General features: G+C 43.9%; 1 protein-coding gene across 2 annotated transcripts in view; it reads right to left on the bottom strand.

The window, feature by feature from the left end:
- Window positions 1-18,697, bottom strand: part of ARIH2 (ariadne RBR E3 ubiquitin protein ligase 2) — a 32,421-nt gene extending 13,724 nt beyond the window's left edge. The window contains exons 1-3 of one of the 2 annotated variants that reach the window (XM_014946801.1): window positions 18,547-18,697; window positions 14,216-14,562; window positions 239-306 (exon numbers count right to left, since the gene is read on the bottom strand). In XM_014946801.1, the coding sequence (XP_014802287.1) occupies window positions 239-306; window positions 14,216-14,464 (317 nt within the window). In that variant the 5' untranslated portion in view covers window positions 14,465-14,562; window positions 18,547-18,697. The remainder of the gene's footprint in view (window positions 1-238; window positions 307-14,215; window positions 14,563-18,546) is intronic. The other variant, XM_014946802.1, reaches the window with a different exon arrangement.
- Window positions 18,698-18,767: the final 70 nt, after the last annotated feature.

The raw sequence follows: 18,767 nt of genomic DNA, 5'->3' as shown, positions 1-18,767 counted from the left end.
TTCCTCAGACTGAAAGACATTTGCCACCACCACCCTCTCCCTGTTTATAAATTTCTTACAGGCAATGCAGCCTCAACAAAACAGTGTTTTTCGTCTACTCCCTGGCATGGACTGTACAGCCTGCTTTCAGGTTCAAAGATGCTTGTCAAAAAGACACTGACAGACCACCCTAAGCATTCTTGCAAAGCAAGGGGGAAAAGCACTGAGCACAGAAGAGATAGGACTATTTTACACTTACCTTTCCAAAATCTCTGAGATTTGCCAGTGGAAACTAACTAATACTAGTTTTGCAACAGCATGTGATACCTAGGTGGAAAATAAAATAAAAAAAAAAGTCAAGTTAGGCATATTTTGAGGTCACACCTCTGCTTAGGACTAAAATCTTATAAGACTAATAAGTTTTACAAATTCAGTACAATACTCCAGTGATACTCAATTCCCATTAAAGTATAACGTTCACAGCCAGTGCATCTGCAATATAGAGGTTAGAATGAACCAAATGGATGTATCCAAACTAACTCACATACTTACTCACAACAGCACAGGGAAGGAGGAATCAAGAATTCACTAGATTAGCTTAATTCTTCATAGAAGCCTCACACCCAGTCCTCAAGTGGTTGCCACTTGCGAGGCCCAGACCAGACTGGGATGGGGGTCCTTGCAGAGTAGGCACCATGGGGCAGAGAGGTACCCCTTACTGTGCTGGAGAAGCAAGGACAAGCTGCAAAGGCAGGCACGCTCTGACAGCAAAGGGAAGGGGGAAAAAACCAAAACAGTTTCCCCAGCCTTCACTGTAGAGAAGAAAGTTATATGCTGGACTGGAATAGGAAGATGGAAAGCTCCTGTGACAGGGACTATTTCCACGCTGAGCTGCTTGCATTACGTGGACTCCTGGCAAGCACTAGCACAGTCTGTGCTAGCATGAGCCCCCTCTAGAATACTGGAATACAACATTTAAAGTCATGCTACAAAGGGTGCAAGCAAACAAATTCTCCTTTGCTTCTATGTATCTGCTTACTTCAGAAGAAAACAGGCTGGTCTCCTAGCACAAAAAGGCTCATACCCACCAAGACAACAGGCATCTGGACCTTCAACCTGCCTCTCGACCCCTTCATGCCTTTATCAGGCCCATGGAGTTCAAACAAGCAGGTCTCTTGCAAACAAGAGACCTCTTCCAGGGGGATTCAGAAGGCTCACAACCCCTGTCTCCTCACTCCTCTGTGTGCCAGGGAGCACCTGGGCAAGGCCAGTGGTCTGCACATTCTGCATTCAAACACCCTGATGTTCTGAAGGGCTCTACCTCCCACGCTCCAAGACACGCTATCACCATAGCACCTCTCTCTCTACTATACATATAGAAATCACAGCTCCTTCCATCCCAGCTGCAGGAAGAGCTCCTTGTTTTTCCCTAGAGAAGCTGTCAGTTCCAATTATCAGCTGAAAAGCCATAAGCCTTCTTGAATCCTGATACAGGTGAATCACAAGATCCGATGTACTGGTAACACAGACACACAGCAACCCCAACGCAACCCTGGAAGGAAAAACAAGCAATGGTTGCTCCTGCTACAAAACAGGCAGGCTCTGCACACCTAAGGGCAGCACATGCATTACTCTTCTAAATCTTTCCCACCGAAGAGGTTCAGTTTCACAACACAACTGACCTATTCCTGCCACATGACACTGCTCCGGTCCTGCTCGGGCAGTTGTCAGCACTGGACGGTTGGTTCATCGAGCCAAACTGGTGTAACCCCAACACATAACACAACTGGGGGGTTAATGGCTCTTACCCACCTCTGCTTTCTGATTTATCCATTTTGCTGGCCACTAAGAAATCCCAGTAATAAAAGAGTACTTTTCAATGTTCAAATAATCCTTTTTTTTTTTTTTTTTTTATTTTTGCTCTTTGTCTTATGTTTTTTTCCAAGGATTTTCTAACTAATCGCGGTGCTGATGGATGATAGCAGTCATGCTATGGCTGCTACTAACACACACAAGTCTTGCCAGAGGTAAAGTAGGCGTAATTTGCTTTTATTTAAAAGCTTTTGCTGGCGCTTGTGGTCAAGCAACATTCCCAGTCCCAGTGCCCTTCAAGGTCCTTACCTGATTTCATTTGAAGAAAAAGGGGCAGATCCTTGGTTTGGTGCCCTTCTGGTTATCACTGGACACTGCCACTGTTTGAGAAGCAACACTGCATCGCCCTGCCTGGTGGTTTTGGTATATATAGGAGGGGGACTAAAGCTTCAGATGACAAGACTTACGGAAACTTGTTGCCAGAGAAATTAAATATCATGAACTGTGCTAAAAAAACCCCAAAACTCTAATACTGATTAGAAGCTTTATTTCTTTGAAGGTAGAGTGTAATTATTTTGATGCACTGATAGTAAAATACACAGCAAACATCTGCTTACTAAATTCTTTTTTAATTTTTAAAAATTCTTTTTTTTTTTTTTTTTTTTCCCCTAGATGAACTGAAGCATTAGCTCATGCTGTGTAAGGTCTGGTACGTCATCTTCCTCGACTTCACCAGCGACGTGACCCTTGGAGAACAAAGGCTGCCCAGGCGGTGCTGCCCTTCCTCCCTCCCTCCTTCCCATCTCAGAAGCCTGTGACAAGAGGGATTGTGGCACAGAGGGACAGCACAGACAGCCTGCTGGTTTGCGAGGACAAAGTGCCAGTGCCAGCCTTGGGTGGGTTGTTATCTCGAGCCCCCAGCCTGGCAGCCCCAGACAGACTCCTCGGAGTTGCTTGTACAAGGAAGACATCTGCATTTCACGTTTGTAAAGCAAACACGCATCAGGAATGTGGTCTCTACAAGACTGGCTTCCTGCAAATGCAAACCACATGCTAATGAATCATTCTCTAAAAGCAATGAAATTATTTTTCAGTAGCAGTAAGGAAGAACTACTGTCCTGACAAAAAAAATACCCAACCAAACTACCAGACTTTAATAGGAAGTTCATCTGTAACATATGAAAATAAGTATTTTTCAGTTGGATTTGTAGAGCCTGAGGTGTGGCATCCTGACTGCATGAATTCCATGAAGTTACTTGTTCCCCGAGGAGGAACCAAGTACATTTGAGAATGAAGACGTATAGAAAGAGAAATACAAATACCAGCATACACACTTCTGAAATCCAACAAACCTCCCTAACAGAATCAAATGCTTTTGAATCAAATTATTTGTCAGGAAAAATCTGGAATTAATGCTCCAGAAAGATGCCAAATTAACAGATCTAGAAGAATAATAAAGCTTCTGTGACCATTCCTATTTTGCTCCAACTGCAAGCACCGACTGGAACAGCTGTAGTGCTAATTTTATTACTTTCATCACAAAAGCACCCAAGAATAAAACATTTCCAATTCATAAAGCCAGGTTCGTGGTGGGAGTCCACTTTCATAAAAGCCTGAAGCAGCAAATTTTTTGATACCACCTGATTGGAGTGCGTGCAATCTTGCAAACAACAAGTCCCAGAGTCAGCCAGCTGCAGCAACGCACCCACTGTCTGCTTGGCATGGAAGTACTAGTTCTTACACGTTAAAGATAGATAACATTCAAACTGTAAGAAAGAGGGATGGGAGAGGGGCAGAAAACTGATGAGGCTGAGGCCGTGCCTGTTGAGTGGAGTCTCACCACATGACAATCTACATCCTGCTGACCATCAGCAAGGCTGGTAATTCAGAAGGCAAAAGTGAATACCACCAGGGGTCAACTCTACTGGAGATGCTCAAGAAAACAAGCATAAGAAGAAACAAGTATGTAACAAAAGCTTGCTTCTATCGATTAGCAGTGCTCCCCAGCCTCCTCAATGACTGTACATTCACAATAAGTGAATGATTGTACCAAGTCAGCCAGTTCTTCCACAGTAACACCCCAGAATAATTGAAGTATTTCTTTGTAAGCAGGAGCCAAAACATGCTGTGCACAGAAAAGTACCGCTGCAATCAGAAGGTTGGTGCATATGTACATAATTCATTACCGTACGGTACCGGAGAAGCAAAGTACAGAAGCGGATACCGTTGGCTGAACTGCTCAGTGAGGAGACACCGGTGTCACTCCGTACACATCCATGGCAGCCTGGCACCTTAGAAAATAAGCCTCAGCTGCTGTTTAGCCTCACTGTCTGATACAGCATTTCCTGGGCAGTCAGAAGTTTCACACGATGAAAGATCTCAAACTCATAAAGCATTTCAGAAAGAGCTATGATTCAGTCCCCTGTCAGTCACCGGGTGCCACCAGAATCTCAGGTTATCAAAGAACAATAAAGCTTTGTCTCAGACATAAAGCAAATAAAGAAAGACGCCTTTGGTAAACTGCCAGCTTTGTTTACACTTTCTTATTCTGGTTTCAGAATACTAAGACCCCAAAAAGACAGTGAAATAGCACACTTGGTGTCTTGCTGGGACCAGGTCATTTCAGTAAAATGCTTCTACAAACTGCAGTGAGAAGGGAACGCATATTCTAAATGCCTCTACTTTAGCTGTTTGCGACTAATAAATTGTGCCACCAATGTTTCTTCATAACTTGACTTCTCCACAACTCTTCTAGCTGTGATTAAATTTATTAAAGTTTAGAAGACAAAAGCTGAAAACAGTAGTCACGCTAAAGAATGTCTGTCTTTCCCACGTTCTCATTTGCTCCTTTTCTCACCAGCTTAAAACTTTAAGATCAAAAATCAGCTCAGTCCACACCTGAACTTGGAAAATTTGACTGAAGACCATGCTTCTTTCTTCACAATGGAGTGGCAACGCTGGATAGAGAGGGTCTAATTCAATCTACAATTTCCAGCTTCACCTTAAAACAGGAATTCAGTCTCCTCAGAAACTTCTTCCAAACCTCCATCAGCTTAATTCTGACTTGCTGGTGACAGAAGGCTGCTGATTGCCAGAAATGGGCACCAAACGCCAGTGTTTATCACTGCACTGGAAAAGGGGCTCAGTGTCGATGCACACAGGGAGGGTGCCAAGAGGAAGCTGCTCTGCATAAGGGAAAACTCTACAGGAGTGGCAAAAAAGTGTGAAAAATTTACATATTGCTGGACAAAGTTAGATTCTTAAAGTAGAAAAAAGAAGTAATGCCATCACATTAAACCCACATCTATTCATTTTCTGGAAAAGAGCACAGTATTTATTTCCTTACTATTGCTATCTCCATTTAACTCCTGGGTTCTTTACTCTCCAAGATAAGCAAAATTCTTGCACTTGTGAAGTGCGAGAGAGAGTCTGGCACTCTCTAGGACAAGACAGTATCAAAAGAATGTGCAAAGGAGCTCTGCAGGTACCTCGCTGGGTTTGGAGAGCTCTACGACAACTATGTTTCAGCAAGCTTCCCTAGATAAGCTGTGTTGCTTGAAGAGCTGAAGTTTCAGGTTTTTTTCAGAAAACCTTTTCAACCACTCCACTTTGACAGTTGCTAATTCAGAGAGAAATGTTTCCTAAAAGCTAAAAGACTATCGTCTTTTGTAGAGCTTATATGCTACAGAAATTGCTCATGCATATTTATGTTGCATGCATATCTCATGAGTTCATTTCACTTTTCTCCAAGGGATGGCCTACTTTTTGGAGGTGTGTTTCAGTCCTCACTTTTTGCAGAGATACAGCATCAGGAATTTAAAGCAAGAATCATCACGTGATTCTCGAAGAGGTTCAATTCAGAATGAGTTTGAGATATTATGATCTGGCTGGAGCTGACACCCCGGGCTTTGCACCAAGCTGACAGTTCGTGTTAGATCAGGGTTTCTCTGAAATGTCTGGCCGAGATGAACACAAACCTGGCATGAAGATATGCAGCTTCCATTTCTTGTGCTTCCCTTAATCAAAGGTTTTTATACAAATAGATTTAAGCAAATAGGATTAATCTTGAGAAGCATTATTTCGTTTAATCCACGAACAGTTTTTGTTAGTTCTACAAGGAAAGGATGAACTTGGAAAAGTATTTGTGTGATGCATCAAAACTTCTAAAAAACCGCTCTTAAATTCTTTACAACAGTAAAAATACACAGAGCAAGAGCCTCTGAAATTGTTGCTGTTGGTGAGCAATGATGGGCAAAAAAGAGACTGAACTGAGTTTGCAGTAGAGAACAGCAACACCTTAGAAAGAAACCATACTTTGTATCGTGTAATTTTGCTGAAGAAAAAAAAAACAAAACAAACTTTCAGACAGGCTTTACTTAAGGATCCTGAGGTGAAGAAAGTGACCCACAAATGGAAAAAACCACTATTTTACACTCACTTCTCTTGTGGAAAGTAGATCTGACTCCCTCCATGCCCCACTGGAAAAACTATCCCACTGCCCTGTTTTTACTGGAGGATTTCTCAGAAAACTGCAGAAATATTAATAATCTAGAAGAAATAAAAAGGCAACCAAAAAGCTTTTTTTTTTTTGGACCACATTTTTTTCTTTGCTTTGATCTACTCCTCTTTTAAGCAGACTTCCAATATGCAAACTCAGGAGGTTGCAGGAGCTTGAGCTGTGATTACCATCACCTGCCATAAACACTCCAAGTGTTCAAAGTCTTCTTGTGGCAAAGTCCTCCGCATCTGTTAGGGGTTTCTGAGCATTAGAAGACTGTTTTCATACCTGAACTGAAATTAATTTCACTTATCAGAAAAAAAAAAAAATAGACAAAGTTATGACAAAACCAGATACCCTGCTTTTTTCCTGGGTTCAGTCAAGCTTTAAAAAAAAGTGAGAAAAAGCCCTCGATCTTTAGGTTTTGCTCACAGCCTTGCTTACACTGTGCCTGGCGTTTCAGGCCCTCTCCTGATTACAGGGCGCAGGCTGCACCAGGGAAAGAAATGCAATTTAGAGTCTATAGCGACAGCCTCGATACCATGGGAAGGTCTTGACAAAGAGCCCTACGTGAGCTCTGCTTCATCATGGGGTTTTAATCTGCACCCCGTCACTCACCCTCTGGCACGCAGAGACCTGGTGTCAGTCCGTGAGATTAAAAGCACATTTAGTAGCAGAGCGCGGTTCGGGAATGACAAATACCGCCGGTGTTACACCGTTTGTGAAGCTGTCAGGGCTCAACCGAGTTGGCCACATACTGAAGGAAGGGGATCTCGGGTTAAATTCTAACTCCTTCTCCACTCTTGCATATTGCTTTAATCCATCCGCTCTCCTACACAGGACAGCAACAATTTCAGCCGCAGCTGCCAACAAACAGGATCAGTAGGACTCAGCGAGGAAATCTCAACATACGTATTTCTCAAGCTGTTGGGCTATTCTTCCGGAGAAGATTCAGAAATAAATTAAAAAAAGAAAAAAAAAAAGAAAGCAAGACGGTATGCCAGAAGGCATTATTACAAAATAGCTATGAGACTCCTTTGAAAGGTTTAAAGTGAAAGAAATGCAGCAAGGAAGCTGTAAGACGGCACAGGGATAGAAGACTGACATAGAAGTCCACCAGCTCTACTCACTGGAGTTATTCTTTCCAACGTCACGCAGTGTGGGAGAGCATCAGTGCCCAGCACTCCCTGCACGCTGCCAAACCCCCAGCAACACACACTCCCCCCCACTGTACTCGCCTCAGCCCCAGCCCAGGTGCTTTCCCAGCAAAACAGAGGAGAAGAGGAGAATTCCTTCTGGCTGGTGGGAAGGAGGATGTGGAGATGCAGAGGGGCAAAGCAAAGGACAGGTAATAACCCGAATCCAAACAATTCCGACCAGTGGGTCAGGACACAGGGCGGCCAACTCAAACTGGGAAGCACTGGTGTGTGCACACACAGCTACACCGCACATACTGCGGAGCACAAGTAACTTTGCCGTGAGTAATCCCTGCTCAGTCCCACGCAGAATCATGGAATGGTTAGAGTTGGAAGGGACCTTGAAGATCATCAAGTTCCAACCCCCCTGCCATGGGCAGGGACACCTCCACTAGAGCAGGTTGCTCAAAGCCCCATCCGGCCTGGCCTTGGCCAATTCCAGGGATGGGGCATCCACAACTTCCCTGGGCAACCTGTTCCAGTGCCTCACCACCCTCACAGTAAAAATTTCTGTCTGGTATCTAATCAAAATCTCCCCTCTTCCAATTTAAAACCATTACCCCTTGTCCTGTCACTACACTTCCTGACAAAGAGTCCCTCTCCAGCTCTCCTGTAGCTCCCTTCAGATATCAGAAGGCTACATAACACAGCCTTTCACATGACAATCCCGGCTTCTACGGGCATTTTCCCTTTATTGTAAAAAGATGAAGAGAAGGAACATCTGCTTTGTAAAACAGGGTTTCATGGTACACAACAGAGCCCGTCTCTGCCATGCCATCCTCGACAGGCACAGAACAGATTTGGCAACGGGCTTCAGCTGCTTCTTGCAGCTCCTGTGATGGTGGTGTCCAGCTGTAAGCTCGCAACGTGAAGCGCTCCCTGAAAGACTGTTTCGGCATTTTTAATGACTCGTGCCTTGCCTTTACCTCCCACCAGGATCATACTCATCAACAGCTGTGAACAGATTTTTTTTTTCCCTCCCCCCCCCGCTCGCTGCAGAGTCATACTGGCTGTAAGATACACTTAAGGCGTGAATCACAAAGAAATGTGTGGGCTATAATCACCCTCCACATTTGTGGCTCATTTTTCCAATCAAGCTGAGAATTTCAGCAGATCTGGGGAATAAGGAACAAAACTGGTTTCTCTCCTCAAATGACTTAATGAAGTTGTCACAAGCTCACCAGCCAGCTCTCTTATCTTGCTGACCAGAAGTCTAGGAAAACTTAATGAAGTTTTTCTAAAAAAAGACCTTTAGGAGTCAAAATAAAGCAGACACTGAAGACGGTTATGAACACATTCACGTCCTTGATGTTTAACGTACTACTGAAGTACAGGCGTTGTGAATCTGGTAGGCAACAACACAGTTTTTGTACAGCAGAACTTCCAGGATCCTTCTGTCTGGGAACAAAAAGTGGGTAAAGGACAAAGGTCCGTCTCAAAAGTGTACGCTCTAAAGGGTTACAACTTCTGACGGGATGCCCCACATAATGTTGGCTTGATATTAAAACACAGACATGGTACAGATATAAACCTGCACGTCCTGACTAATCTAGGGTTCACAGGTACTTTGAAACAGTGCACTATCATTGCCAAACCACCACAGGAGTTCTGTGGAGAAGTCAAATTTGCCTATCAGGGCCTACCATTTATAATAAGTGATATTTAAATATTTATTGACTGTTTGCTGATATACACTAAAATTTACCAATGTTTGTTCTTACGGACATTAACTTTGACCATTAAATTTTTCAAACCCTCTTCTTATGCACATGCATTTTAATATTTCAAGGGGCCTGAATACCTGCACTTGAGGTACTTAGGTGCAGCCAGTCTTTTACGGCTGCCATTTCACGTTGCATATATGTTTCATGATGTCATTATAGCACCAAAAAGGCTGACTGTGCAGCGGTGCAGGGTTGCTCAGATAAACACCCCACACCACACGCTCGGCCGCCGTTTGCTCAGCGATACGGGGAGCCACACGCGCCCCTGTCTTGTCATCAGGCTCTTTAGGGAACTTCTGTGATGGCACCCAGGAGGAGTCCTGCGAGCACCAAGCCCCTCTGGGCAGAGCAGGCTGCCAGCCTCTCCACGCACATGACTCCGGATCTGCTGAAGATGGTATTTGGGAAGGCCCGGTGCCAGCAGTCACCAAGCAGCTCCACAGACCAACCCTTCTGTGTCAGCGCAATTTGAGCGCGTGGAACAGCTTCAAAGGGCTGTGTTTTCATGAGCAAATGCTGTGTTTTTATGAGCAAATACTAATTTGGCCGCATTAAAAGATGTGACATCAATCAGGTGAGCAAGAATATACAAAAAAAAAAAAGTTTATCTCTGAAAGATGTGTAGTGATAACATGGATTAATAGGTTCAGTACCACGTCATGACATCAAATACTTTTTGCATCTACCAAGTTCTATTCTTCATGGCTCAGGGCTAAAAAAAAAAAAACAACAACACAACAAACCACACATCACAAGCTGTTAATTCAAGAAGCAAGGGAAGTAAGATTTTTGCTGTCTGGTAAGTATTAGCAGATTACTCACATAAACAAACTGAAAAAATTAAGTTCTTCAGTTTCACAATTCCTTTGGTTTTAGTGGAAAGCCTACATTATTATCAACCGCCTGTAAAACAACATGACCATCTTGCCTTGTTACCTTGTACATGCAGAAATACCTTATCTTCCTCATGACTGACAATCAGCTTCTAAAATGACCTAAAGTCAAGGTAGCATTTTTTCTAAATTGCAACTGCAATTTTTTATCCAGTGGTTTATATCACCAGTCAAAAAAAAATTTGTAAAAACTAGAAAGATTCATCTCATCTCTGAAACAGAGAAAATACTGCAGTTATTTGGAACATCACAGATATTCCAGACTCGTACAGAGACCCTCAGCAGAGCCAGGAAGTGTCATTCACAAACAAAAACAATATGACATCATCACACACTTAATTGCCCGCCAGTGACAGGGTCAACTTTGTTTGTACAACTGTTGAGTATGGTACTGTTTGTGTGCACGTACTGATACTGCCACTCCAGGACCCGCAATCACTCAGTGACTGTACATTTATTACTGCACAACTTTAATTCATTATATTTGAAAAATACTGGATTTTATAATTACATCTGCTTTTTAAAAAGAACTCCTGTAAATTCCTTAGCTGGTCTGCAGGCAATAGATGCCATTCTGCTTTGAAGAGTATTGCCCTTAATAAATGTTGAGTGTTGGTCAAGTGACCTTTTGGGGAATTAAACCTGATTTGCTTCCATTCTTTTGGTCAAAGAATCACAGTTTCAGATAATATTAGTTTGAGATTTTCTTCTGGCATGTTTTAACAGAGATAGCCTGTCCTAATTTTGGTCAGAGTATTACCTGAACCCTCCACAAACAGACCTCCAGTTTAACAGCACCGATCAAGGAGCAAACATTTCCTCCTCTTTTTCCTGGAAAGCAAGGATCCACACGGAGTTCTTACTAACACCAAAGTGAAGAGGAACTTTCCGAGTACCACTTGTGACGTCCCTCTAGCTTCTGTATGGTTCTGGGATGACCACCACTTCAGCTGCAGGCCCCGCAGCACAGCTGGTTGTATCTACTGCAAACTCGTTTGTGTTAGTTTTTCTATTCAGAATTCCTCACTTGATAAAAAGCAAGTCAGAAGAATTGAAGGTACAAGTTTGCTATGCTGGTAAGAGATACAAGGGCACACAACTACCTGCATGCTGGGTTTCATGCTTTTATCAGACTTAAGATTTTAACCTATTTTTGTTTTTAACTGGGGTAGATAAAAAACCCAAACATTTTGTCAAAGAGGCCATCTTCTCTTCTGATGTCGCATTCAAACTTTTAACCATACACAGGGTGCTCAACACCTGACCTGAAGTTAACCAGCCAATGCAAGGTTTGTTTAGTTGCTCTTTAGCTTCAGTAGGAGCAAGAACAAGGTCATCTGCTTCTGACGAGAAATGAAAAAAGGTAACCAAGAGGGTTTCCAAGGAAAACCACCCTTTGCCTTGACGCTTTTAAGAAAATAGGAATTCAACAATCAGCCTGAAATAGCTGAAAGTTGAAAAAAAAACCAACAAAACACGTTGAGGGTTAATAAGCAGAGCAAATTAAATACTATTTATCTAGATTGTTATTAACCAAAAACTGTACAGATTGCAAGTATGAAGATGTAAGGCTCTGAATATTTGTTTCTGGGTTTAAGAGTTTGTTGACAATATGCCACTGAGAAAAACCACGCTCAGTACACACCCCTCCCAATTTAACCTTCAGAAAGTGAATCACTTAATGACAATACACAGTGACAGAACATTCAAACATGGCTTTGAGCCCATTTATTGCATTCATTTTTTCTTTGCTTTAGGGAATTGTATTAGTCTATTTATTTAGCAAATTGCTCAGATACCATGTCACGAGTTGCCTTCAACATCGAATCTCCTGAAGACAGTCTTTAATTTCCCTCCTTCTTGCCCTGTCAGGGGCAACCACTCTGCCTTAACTAGGAGCTAATGCTGAAAAGCACCACATAACCAGTAGCTGTCACCAGGGAAAGAGGATGAAATCAACAAACTGAACTCGTGTTCCAAGAGACAAAAGAACAATCACTGCTATCCAAAAAACCCAGAACATTAGGAAAGGTAGCCTTCAAAAGGAAAAAAAAAAAAAAGTGTTCAGAGCTCAAGCAAATTAGAGGAAAGAACACAGATCTTGCAAAAGTCTGTCCCTGTTTATTCATGTCCATCAAGTCAATGGAAAATAAGGATAACAAATAGTTCAACATGTTCTATTCAATTTCCTTCTTCTCCATGCTTGCTAATGCAACACAAATTCTTTCCACTCCAGTTTGTCTCAGAAAACTAACGAAATGACAAGTTTCCTTGGGGGAAGAGTGGGGAAGGAAGAAACAGGGTTGCTGAAGTATTATGAGAAAGGATGCCAGGAAACAAAAAGCACATGCTGCAGATACACAACAGATTTCCAAGAAAAGTGCAATTCTTGCACCACTGTTGCTAGCAAACAGAGAGTTCCTGTGGCACTTCAAGAGCTAAAGACTTAAGAGTGTGTAGCTTACAAGATCACAGTTTTTCAGATTTGTACCCAGATTTATTGTTATCTTCTCATGCACAACCCAAAATGTGTAGCACTTCTTTTTTTTAAGCAAATACACAAGCATATTCTTGGTATTGAAGGAATCTAAAATGTTCTCTCCTTGGGTCATATTTGGGGCCAGATTTGAGCTAACAGGTTGGTATTATCTGATCAACTACAATATTTGCTCAATGAGACCTTCAGAATTCTTAGAAAACTTATTTTAACTTTGGAAGCCTGATTTTAAAGCCTAAATACAGTATTGCTTTTGTTAATTTAATTCAAGGGAACAATATGGCAGGGGTCACCTGTTTGAAGTGTGCTCCATTTTAAGGCAAACAGTAAGGAGCAGAAAAGCCATTCTAAATCTTTACTTAATCGCTAAGAACCAAGAGCAACCGACACCTGGATCAAAAGTGCTGACCAACTCTACATATTTGTTCTTTTCTTTTGCCTCCCCTTTCTTACAACCTGGAGGAAACAGCAGGCATTCAGAGCTGGTTGAAGAAATCACAGACAAGAGTTTGACGGTCAAGAAAGACCAAAACTTCATTTTCTGAGGTGGTGAATGCTGGGAACAAGCACAATAGATGGCAAAACCAGGTAGAGATGCAGCAAAAAGTATGGGTGCACTTTAGAACCTATTGTTTATAGGATTTATAGTCCTTGGGGTTTATGGTTACACTATTTCTATAGGACACTCCAATGTGCAAAAAAGCATCAAGAGATCCTTCTCATTTTTTTTTTTTTTAATTAGGTTTGATTCAGACCAAATTAATAGGAAGCAAAATCTATCCAATATGAGTTTTTATATGCTGCGGTCCCCCATCCTGCTTTCAGGGTTTGTTCCAGAGAACAAGCACTAGGAGACCCGTGACAAAGTAGATGCACTGCTAATTCAAACACCTAGAGCTTGGGAAACTGCTTTCCTCTGACCTGCACTGGCACTGAAGCACACTGGCAAGGCAGAGAGGGAACCTCTTTTCATTCCTAGTCTGCACTACAGTAATCAGCTGCACAAAGAGAAAGAAAACTTCACAAAAGTCTTACTGAGCATAACAGCATGGAGCTGACTCTTCCGTGATGAATTAGTCACTACAAGAGCTGGCAAGTTCATTGTACTTTAATTGCTGTCACTGCAACAGTAGGGTTAATACCTGGCATGACAGCTGATCTGTCTTTTTGAAAGTCTATGATTATTCTCTCAGAACCAACAAAGAAAGGTGTTTTTGTTAGAATTACAGAGTCTTAGCATGTCTTCCTATCTGTCAGTTATCTTCTCAAACACAGGTGTACCAACCTGCACCATTTATGATTTGGTTTGTTTCTTTTCTATCTATCCTCTTTGCACTGTGGCTAATACAAAGAGTTGTAACTCAGGAATTTTGGTCATGAAGCTCAGCTCTGTAAAAAAAATGAATTGTAAGAATCAACACTCAGTAAGGAAGATTTTTCAGGCCCAGAAGCAGTATGCAACAATTTTAAACATTTGAGGACCTTCAATGATGTTCCTCCAACCCCGCATAACAGTAATATCACCACAGCTTTTATTTCCAACAGTACGCTCAGCATTTGCCCTTTCAATCACAGACTTATTTTACACCTGTGTTAATTCAGAAACCTTTCCTCACCTTTAACGTGGCAGCCAAGCTGGCCATGTGTTCATTCAGAGTGCTCTCCGACTCCTTGTAAGTCAGGCAGGTGAACTGATATTCCTCTGGATCAAAGGCATCTGCTCCCTGCTGCTCCACGTCGTTAGCTACCCCATCATAATAATCCTCAATATCCCCAGGATCCTCATCCTCTTCCTCCTCCTCGCAATTAGGGTCATAATCCTCTTCATTGCTGTCAGAGCCCTGGCTGTTCATGTCCACGGACATCTTAATGCCCTGTCAAACTGCAGACCAGGAAAGCAATTGCAGCTTCTTTTTCTCCTCCAAACTTTATCGTTCTTTTGATTTCATCTGAGCTCTGTCTCCTAAAGGGGGAAAAACAATTTTTTCTGTTGCCTAAGAAACCGTAAGAGAGGCCACATCAACATCATACAGGTGATCAAACAGCCAGGAATGGACCAACCCAACAGCCCAGCTAAAGAAGATTCTGCTGTGCACATCCCTGATGTGGATCCACTGCAACTCTTGCACCTGCAAAGCCAAGGCTGCCCTTACAGACAAGGTCTAAAGCCTTGGAGACCAGCTTATTACAGGGCATCCTCGCCCCCAGTGCCAGCCCCGAGACTTTTGACATTTGGCAAGCAGCTCCGTAACCTTCACCACAGACCTTTTCAGAGGTACAAGCAGATTTATGACAGTTTTTACCAAGAGCCCAAAGTGCTGCAGAAAAGCATCACATCCGTTTCACCAACAGGAAAAAACACAAACCCCTTAACTATGACCACAGTAGCTAGAAAGACAACCTGTGATACCCTGAACAAGTCTAGAGTGCTTCAGAACCACAGCCATTAGGTGGGACTTTGAAAAATAAGACAAGATCTCTCACTCCCAATTTAACAGCCTTCAGTACCGTCTCAAAAGAAATGGTGAAATTAGCTAACGCCTTTAAGTAGGTTCTGCTGGATGTGATGTGGCTTGGGCTTTACATCTGCAGGGGGAACTAAAAGAAACTCATTTTACTACCTTCTCAATATACACTTATTACCTTCTGAACGTGGAAATTTATGCTCAAGTGTTGACAGCTGCTATTCAAGAAGAATCAGAACAGCCAATTTTTTTTAGATTCTCACTGGTACTGGAAAATTCACATATTTGAGTTTCCTTATCAGGACTACTAAACTTCTGCTTGTGTAACTAAACCAGCACGAAGCCAAGATCTAAGAGGTTCAGCAGTAGAGCACATACCAACCTTGAATTATGGTCATCTTACATTTAGTCAAAAATTTTCATTTAACCAAATAATTGAGTTTCAAGAAAGAATGTATTAAATAAAGACTCAAAACAATGCTGCAATCAAATTTTACATATAAAAATATATACATAAGATCAAAGCTATATTTTGCATAAGCAACATGTATTGGCTTTCTTACATGTTTGCATTTTGGGGTACTATGTTGTTAGCTCTGTTCCTCAAACATATTCCCCCAGTATCACAATTTGTAGCTGCTGAGGGAACCATAATCAAGCTTTGAAAATCCTGACTTTAGAGCACAGGAAATCTCAACCATAATTTTTCATTATTCTTCCTCAAGTCGTTTGTTTTTTGTTTCCACTAATCTGACCAGGCAGCAACGAATAACCAGGAAGAGATGTGATGTACGATTAATTTGAGGGGCTGCAGTGATTTCAGCAGATATAAACCTCCAGTGAGAGAGGATGAAAGCTGGGAGCTAATTATATTATCCCCTGAATTCTGGTCTCCATTCCTTTCATTTGCCTCTTGATTTCCTCACTATCCACAACAGAAGTAGCACACAAATATTTTACAGCTCTGCTTCCTGCAGAACTTCAGTGGAGCAGAGGCACCATCTCTCCGTATTGGAAGGAGACAGATATGAAATCTGATTTGAAAGACAGAACGCAAACCTATATTGCATGTTCCTCCCTCCCTCCCTCTACCCTGCTTCTGGTTAACAAGTCACTTTTGGGCTTAATCTGTATTGACACTGACCTCTTGCATAAAAGAAGTAATGGATCTTTACCTGTTAAACCTTATGTTAAAGGAATAACTTATTTGAGACTCCACTGTGAGCACTGCTCCAGAGATATCACTAGCCCAGTGTGCAACAGCTTCCTCCAGCCAACCTCAGAGCATCACAAAGCTTGAGCAAGTCTCACCAGTCAGGAAACTTCTCAAACTCACTCTGATCATCCCACACACTACAGACAGGAAAAAACCCTACCCAAAACACTGGGTCCATTTGGTATCTCAACACACAGCGAGTCCTGCCCAAGCAAGGAGATGTTTTTAGATATCTAAGCAGAACAATGGGCCTACCCGGTACCTCAGCAGTTACACACCAGGTGCTGGGGAGGAGGCTCAGAAGAGCACAGAGCCCTTTCGCTGTGCACTAACACACTTATTTGAACAAACAGAGGAACTGTTTGCATGGGCAAATGGGATATATCAAGCAGAAAACAGTCTGGAGACTGGATGACTTCTGTGGCTCCTGTCACAACGTTCTCGGAAAGAGCTCCCTTTCAGCATAACTGAACGTCAGACGGACACGTGTGAAGAGAGAGGAAGACTAAGATACACGCTCTGTGGATGAAATGAAGCAGGATACTAGGAAAACAAGGAACAGAACTCAACTCACCTAATGGTCAGGCTAATGCCCTCGTGACCCAGTGACAAATACAAACTCTCTGAATACAACCTAAGACAAGACACAGCTGATACTTGGCAACACTAGTTTTTAAGACAATAAAGATGTTAAGCTCAAAAAAGAGGGTCAAAAAAACTAAACAGTATTTAGATTACATAATTACCATAATCCCAAAAAATCAGATTATAAAGTTTTAAACCATATTTAGATCACTGTCCTACCCATGGGAGGATGAGGTCCTTCTTACCACCTTCATCCAAGATATTCCCTCATCTTCACTAACACTGATACAATTTTATTCCCTCTCTTCCTCCAGCCCCCTTGCAGGGGCTCTGCTGCCCGTCAGCTCTAACGGAGATGCCCTCTCTCCCTGACTCCTGCCTTGCAACACAATTCTTCTTAACAAGGCCTCTTGAACCAAAATACCATCAAATATGCCACCATCAGTCTCTCTCTGACTTCAACACTGTCAGACACAGTAAATTACATTATCCCACTTCACACCTTTTCCTACTGCACCATTCTTTCCTGCTTTTTTCTCCTCTGTATCTACCTTTCTGGGATTTCTCCAGTAAGTGGTTTGTAGGCTACTCCTACGTTTTCTGTTGATATTTCACAGCCATTTGTGATGGCTTTTTTTTCTCACCTCTCTACTGATCATTGCGACACAGGAAAGTCTAACTCGAGTCTGCCTCCTGAACTACTCATCCACGAAAACTTCAAATGGCCTGGCACTCTCTTTTCTCTGCAACTGTCTACAACCCCAACTCCACACTCGCTATCGACGTTAATTGCATTATGTTTATGTCCCTCAAACTTGTAATCTCTGGAGCATCCTCAATTGCTTCTTCACACACGCAGCACGCATACCTTGCCGTTTCCTTCCCCACCAAGGTTCCTGGATAGAAATTTTTCATCCCAAGAGCGAGAAACTAGAACAACACCCCCCATCCTTTTCACCACAGATGACTCTGCAGAGACCTCCTTGCAGCCATATCACACCTCCCCCGTGAAGCTGCCTGCTCTCCTCCCACCTCCCAGCCTTTGTTCACACTATCACGACTGCCTCGTCCTCCCCGACTCCTCTCACCCCTTCCATTCCCCTCCTTTCTCATCTACCATCACTTTTCACAAGTTATTTCACTCGTACCCACACGAGCCTCCCTTCCACGGGCTGGGGCAGAAACGGACCCGGCTCGTTTAAATTCCCTCAAAATCCATTTCTTTTGTGACTCGGGTCGGGCTAAATCCCGCGCTTATCCCACACGGCCGGGACACCGCAGGCTTGCGGGAAGAAAGCCCAGGAGAAGCGGGGGAGCGAAGGGAGCTGCGGAGGGAGAGCCAGGGCGGCGGCGGGGCGAAGGGGGGAACCGGCCTGAGAGCTCACGGGCTGCGGCTTCTCCCCCGGGGCGGCCCGACCCGGGCACCGGGTGCGGGGCGGAGCGCTGCCGGCCGCCGAACTCAGCGGAACTTACAGAGAAGCGGCCCCGCGCCCCCTCCCGCCGGCCTCGCTCCGCCCCGGGCCCCGCCGCCTCCCGCTGAGGGACACGGGGCCCGGCAGGCGGCGGCGGCGCTCACCGGGCGCCTCCGTTCTCCCCGCCCCCGCCTCACAAGCCGCCCCACCGGGAACCCCCCCCAACCACCACCCCAGCCCCGCAACGCGGCCCAGCCCCCCGCACTTACCGGGCACGGCGGAGCGCGGCCGGGCGGGGGAGGCAGGGAGCGGCGCCCCGGGCTCCTCCTGCCGGGCCGCCACTGCCTGCACGCCGGAAGCACCGGCCTCCGCCTGGCGTCACTTCCGCCGGGCGGGGCCCAAGCCGCCGCCGGGCCGGGCCGGCCCACTGCGCTGGGCCGTGGGGGGGGCGGGGAGAACAACCGAACCACCGGTGGGGGGAGCGGCGGGG

Source organism: Calidris pugnax, unplaced genomic scaffold (assembly GCF_001431845.1).
Source record: "Calidris pugnax isolate Ruff unplaced genomic scaffold, ASM143184v1 scaffold81, whole genome shotgun sequence".
Lineage (NCBI taxonomy): Eukaryota > Metazoa > Chordata > Aves > Charadriiformes > Scolopacidae > Calidris > Calidris pugnax.
This window is presented reverse-complemented; position numbering and strand designations above follow the sequence as displayed.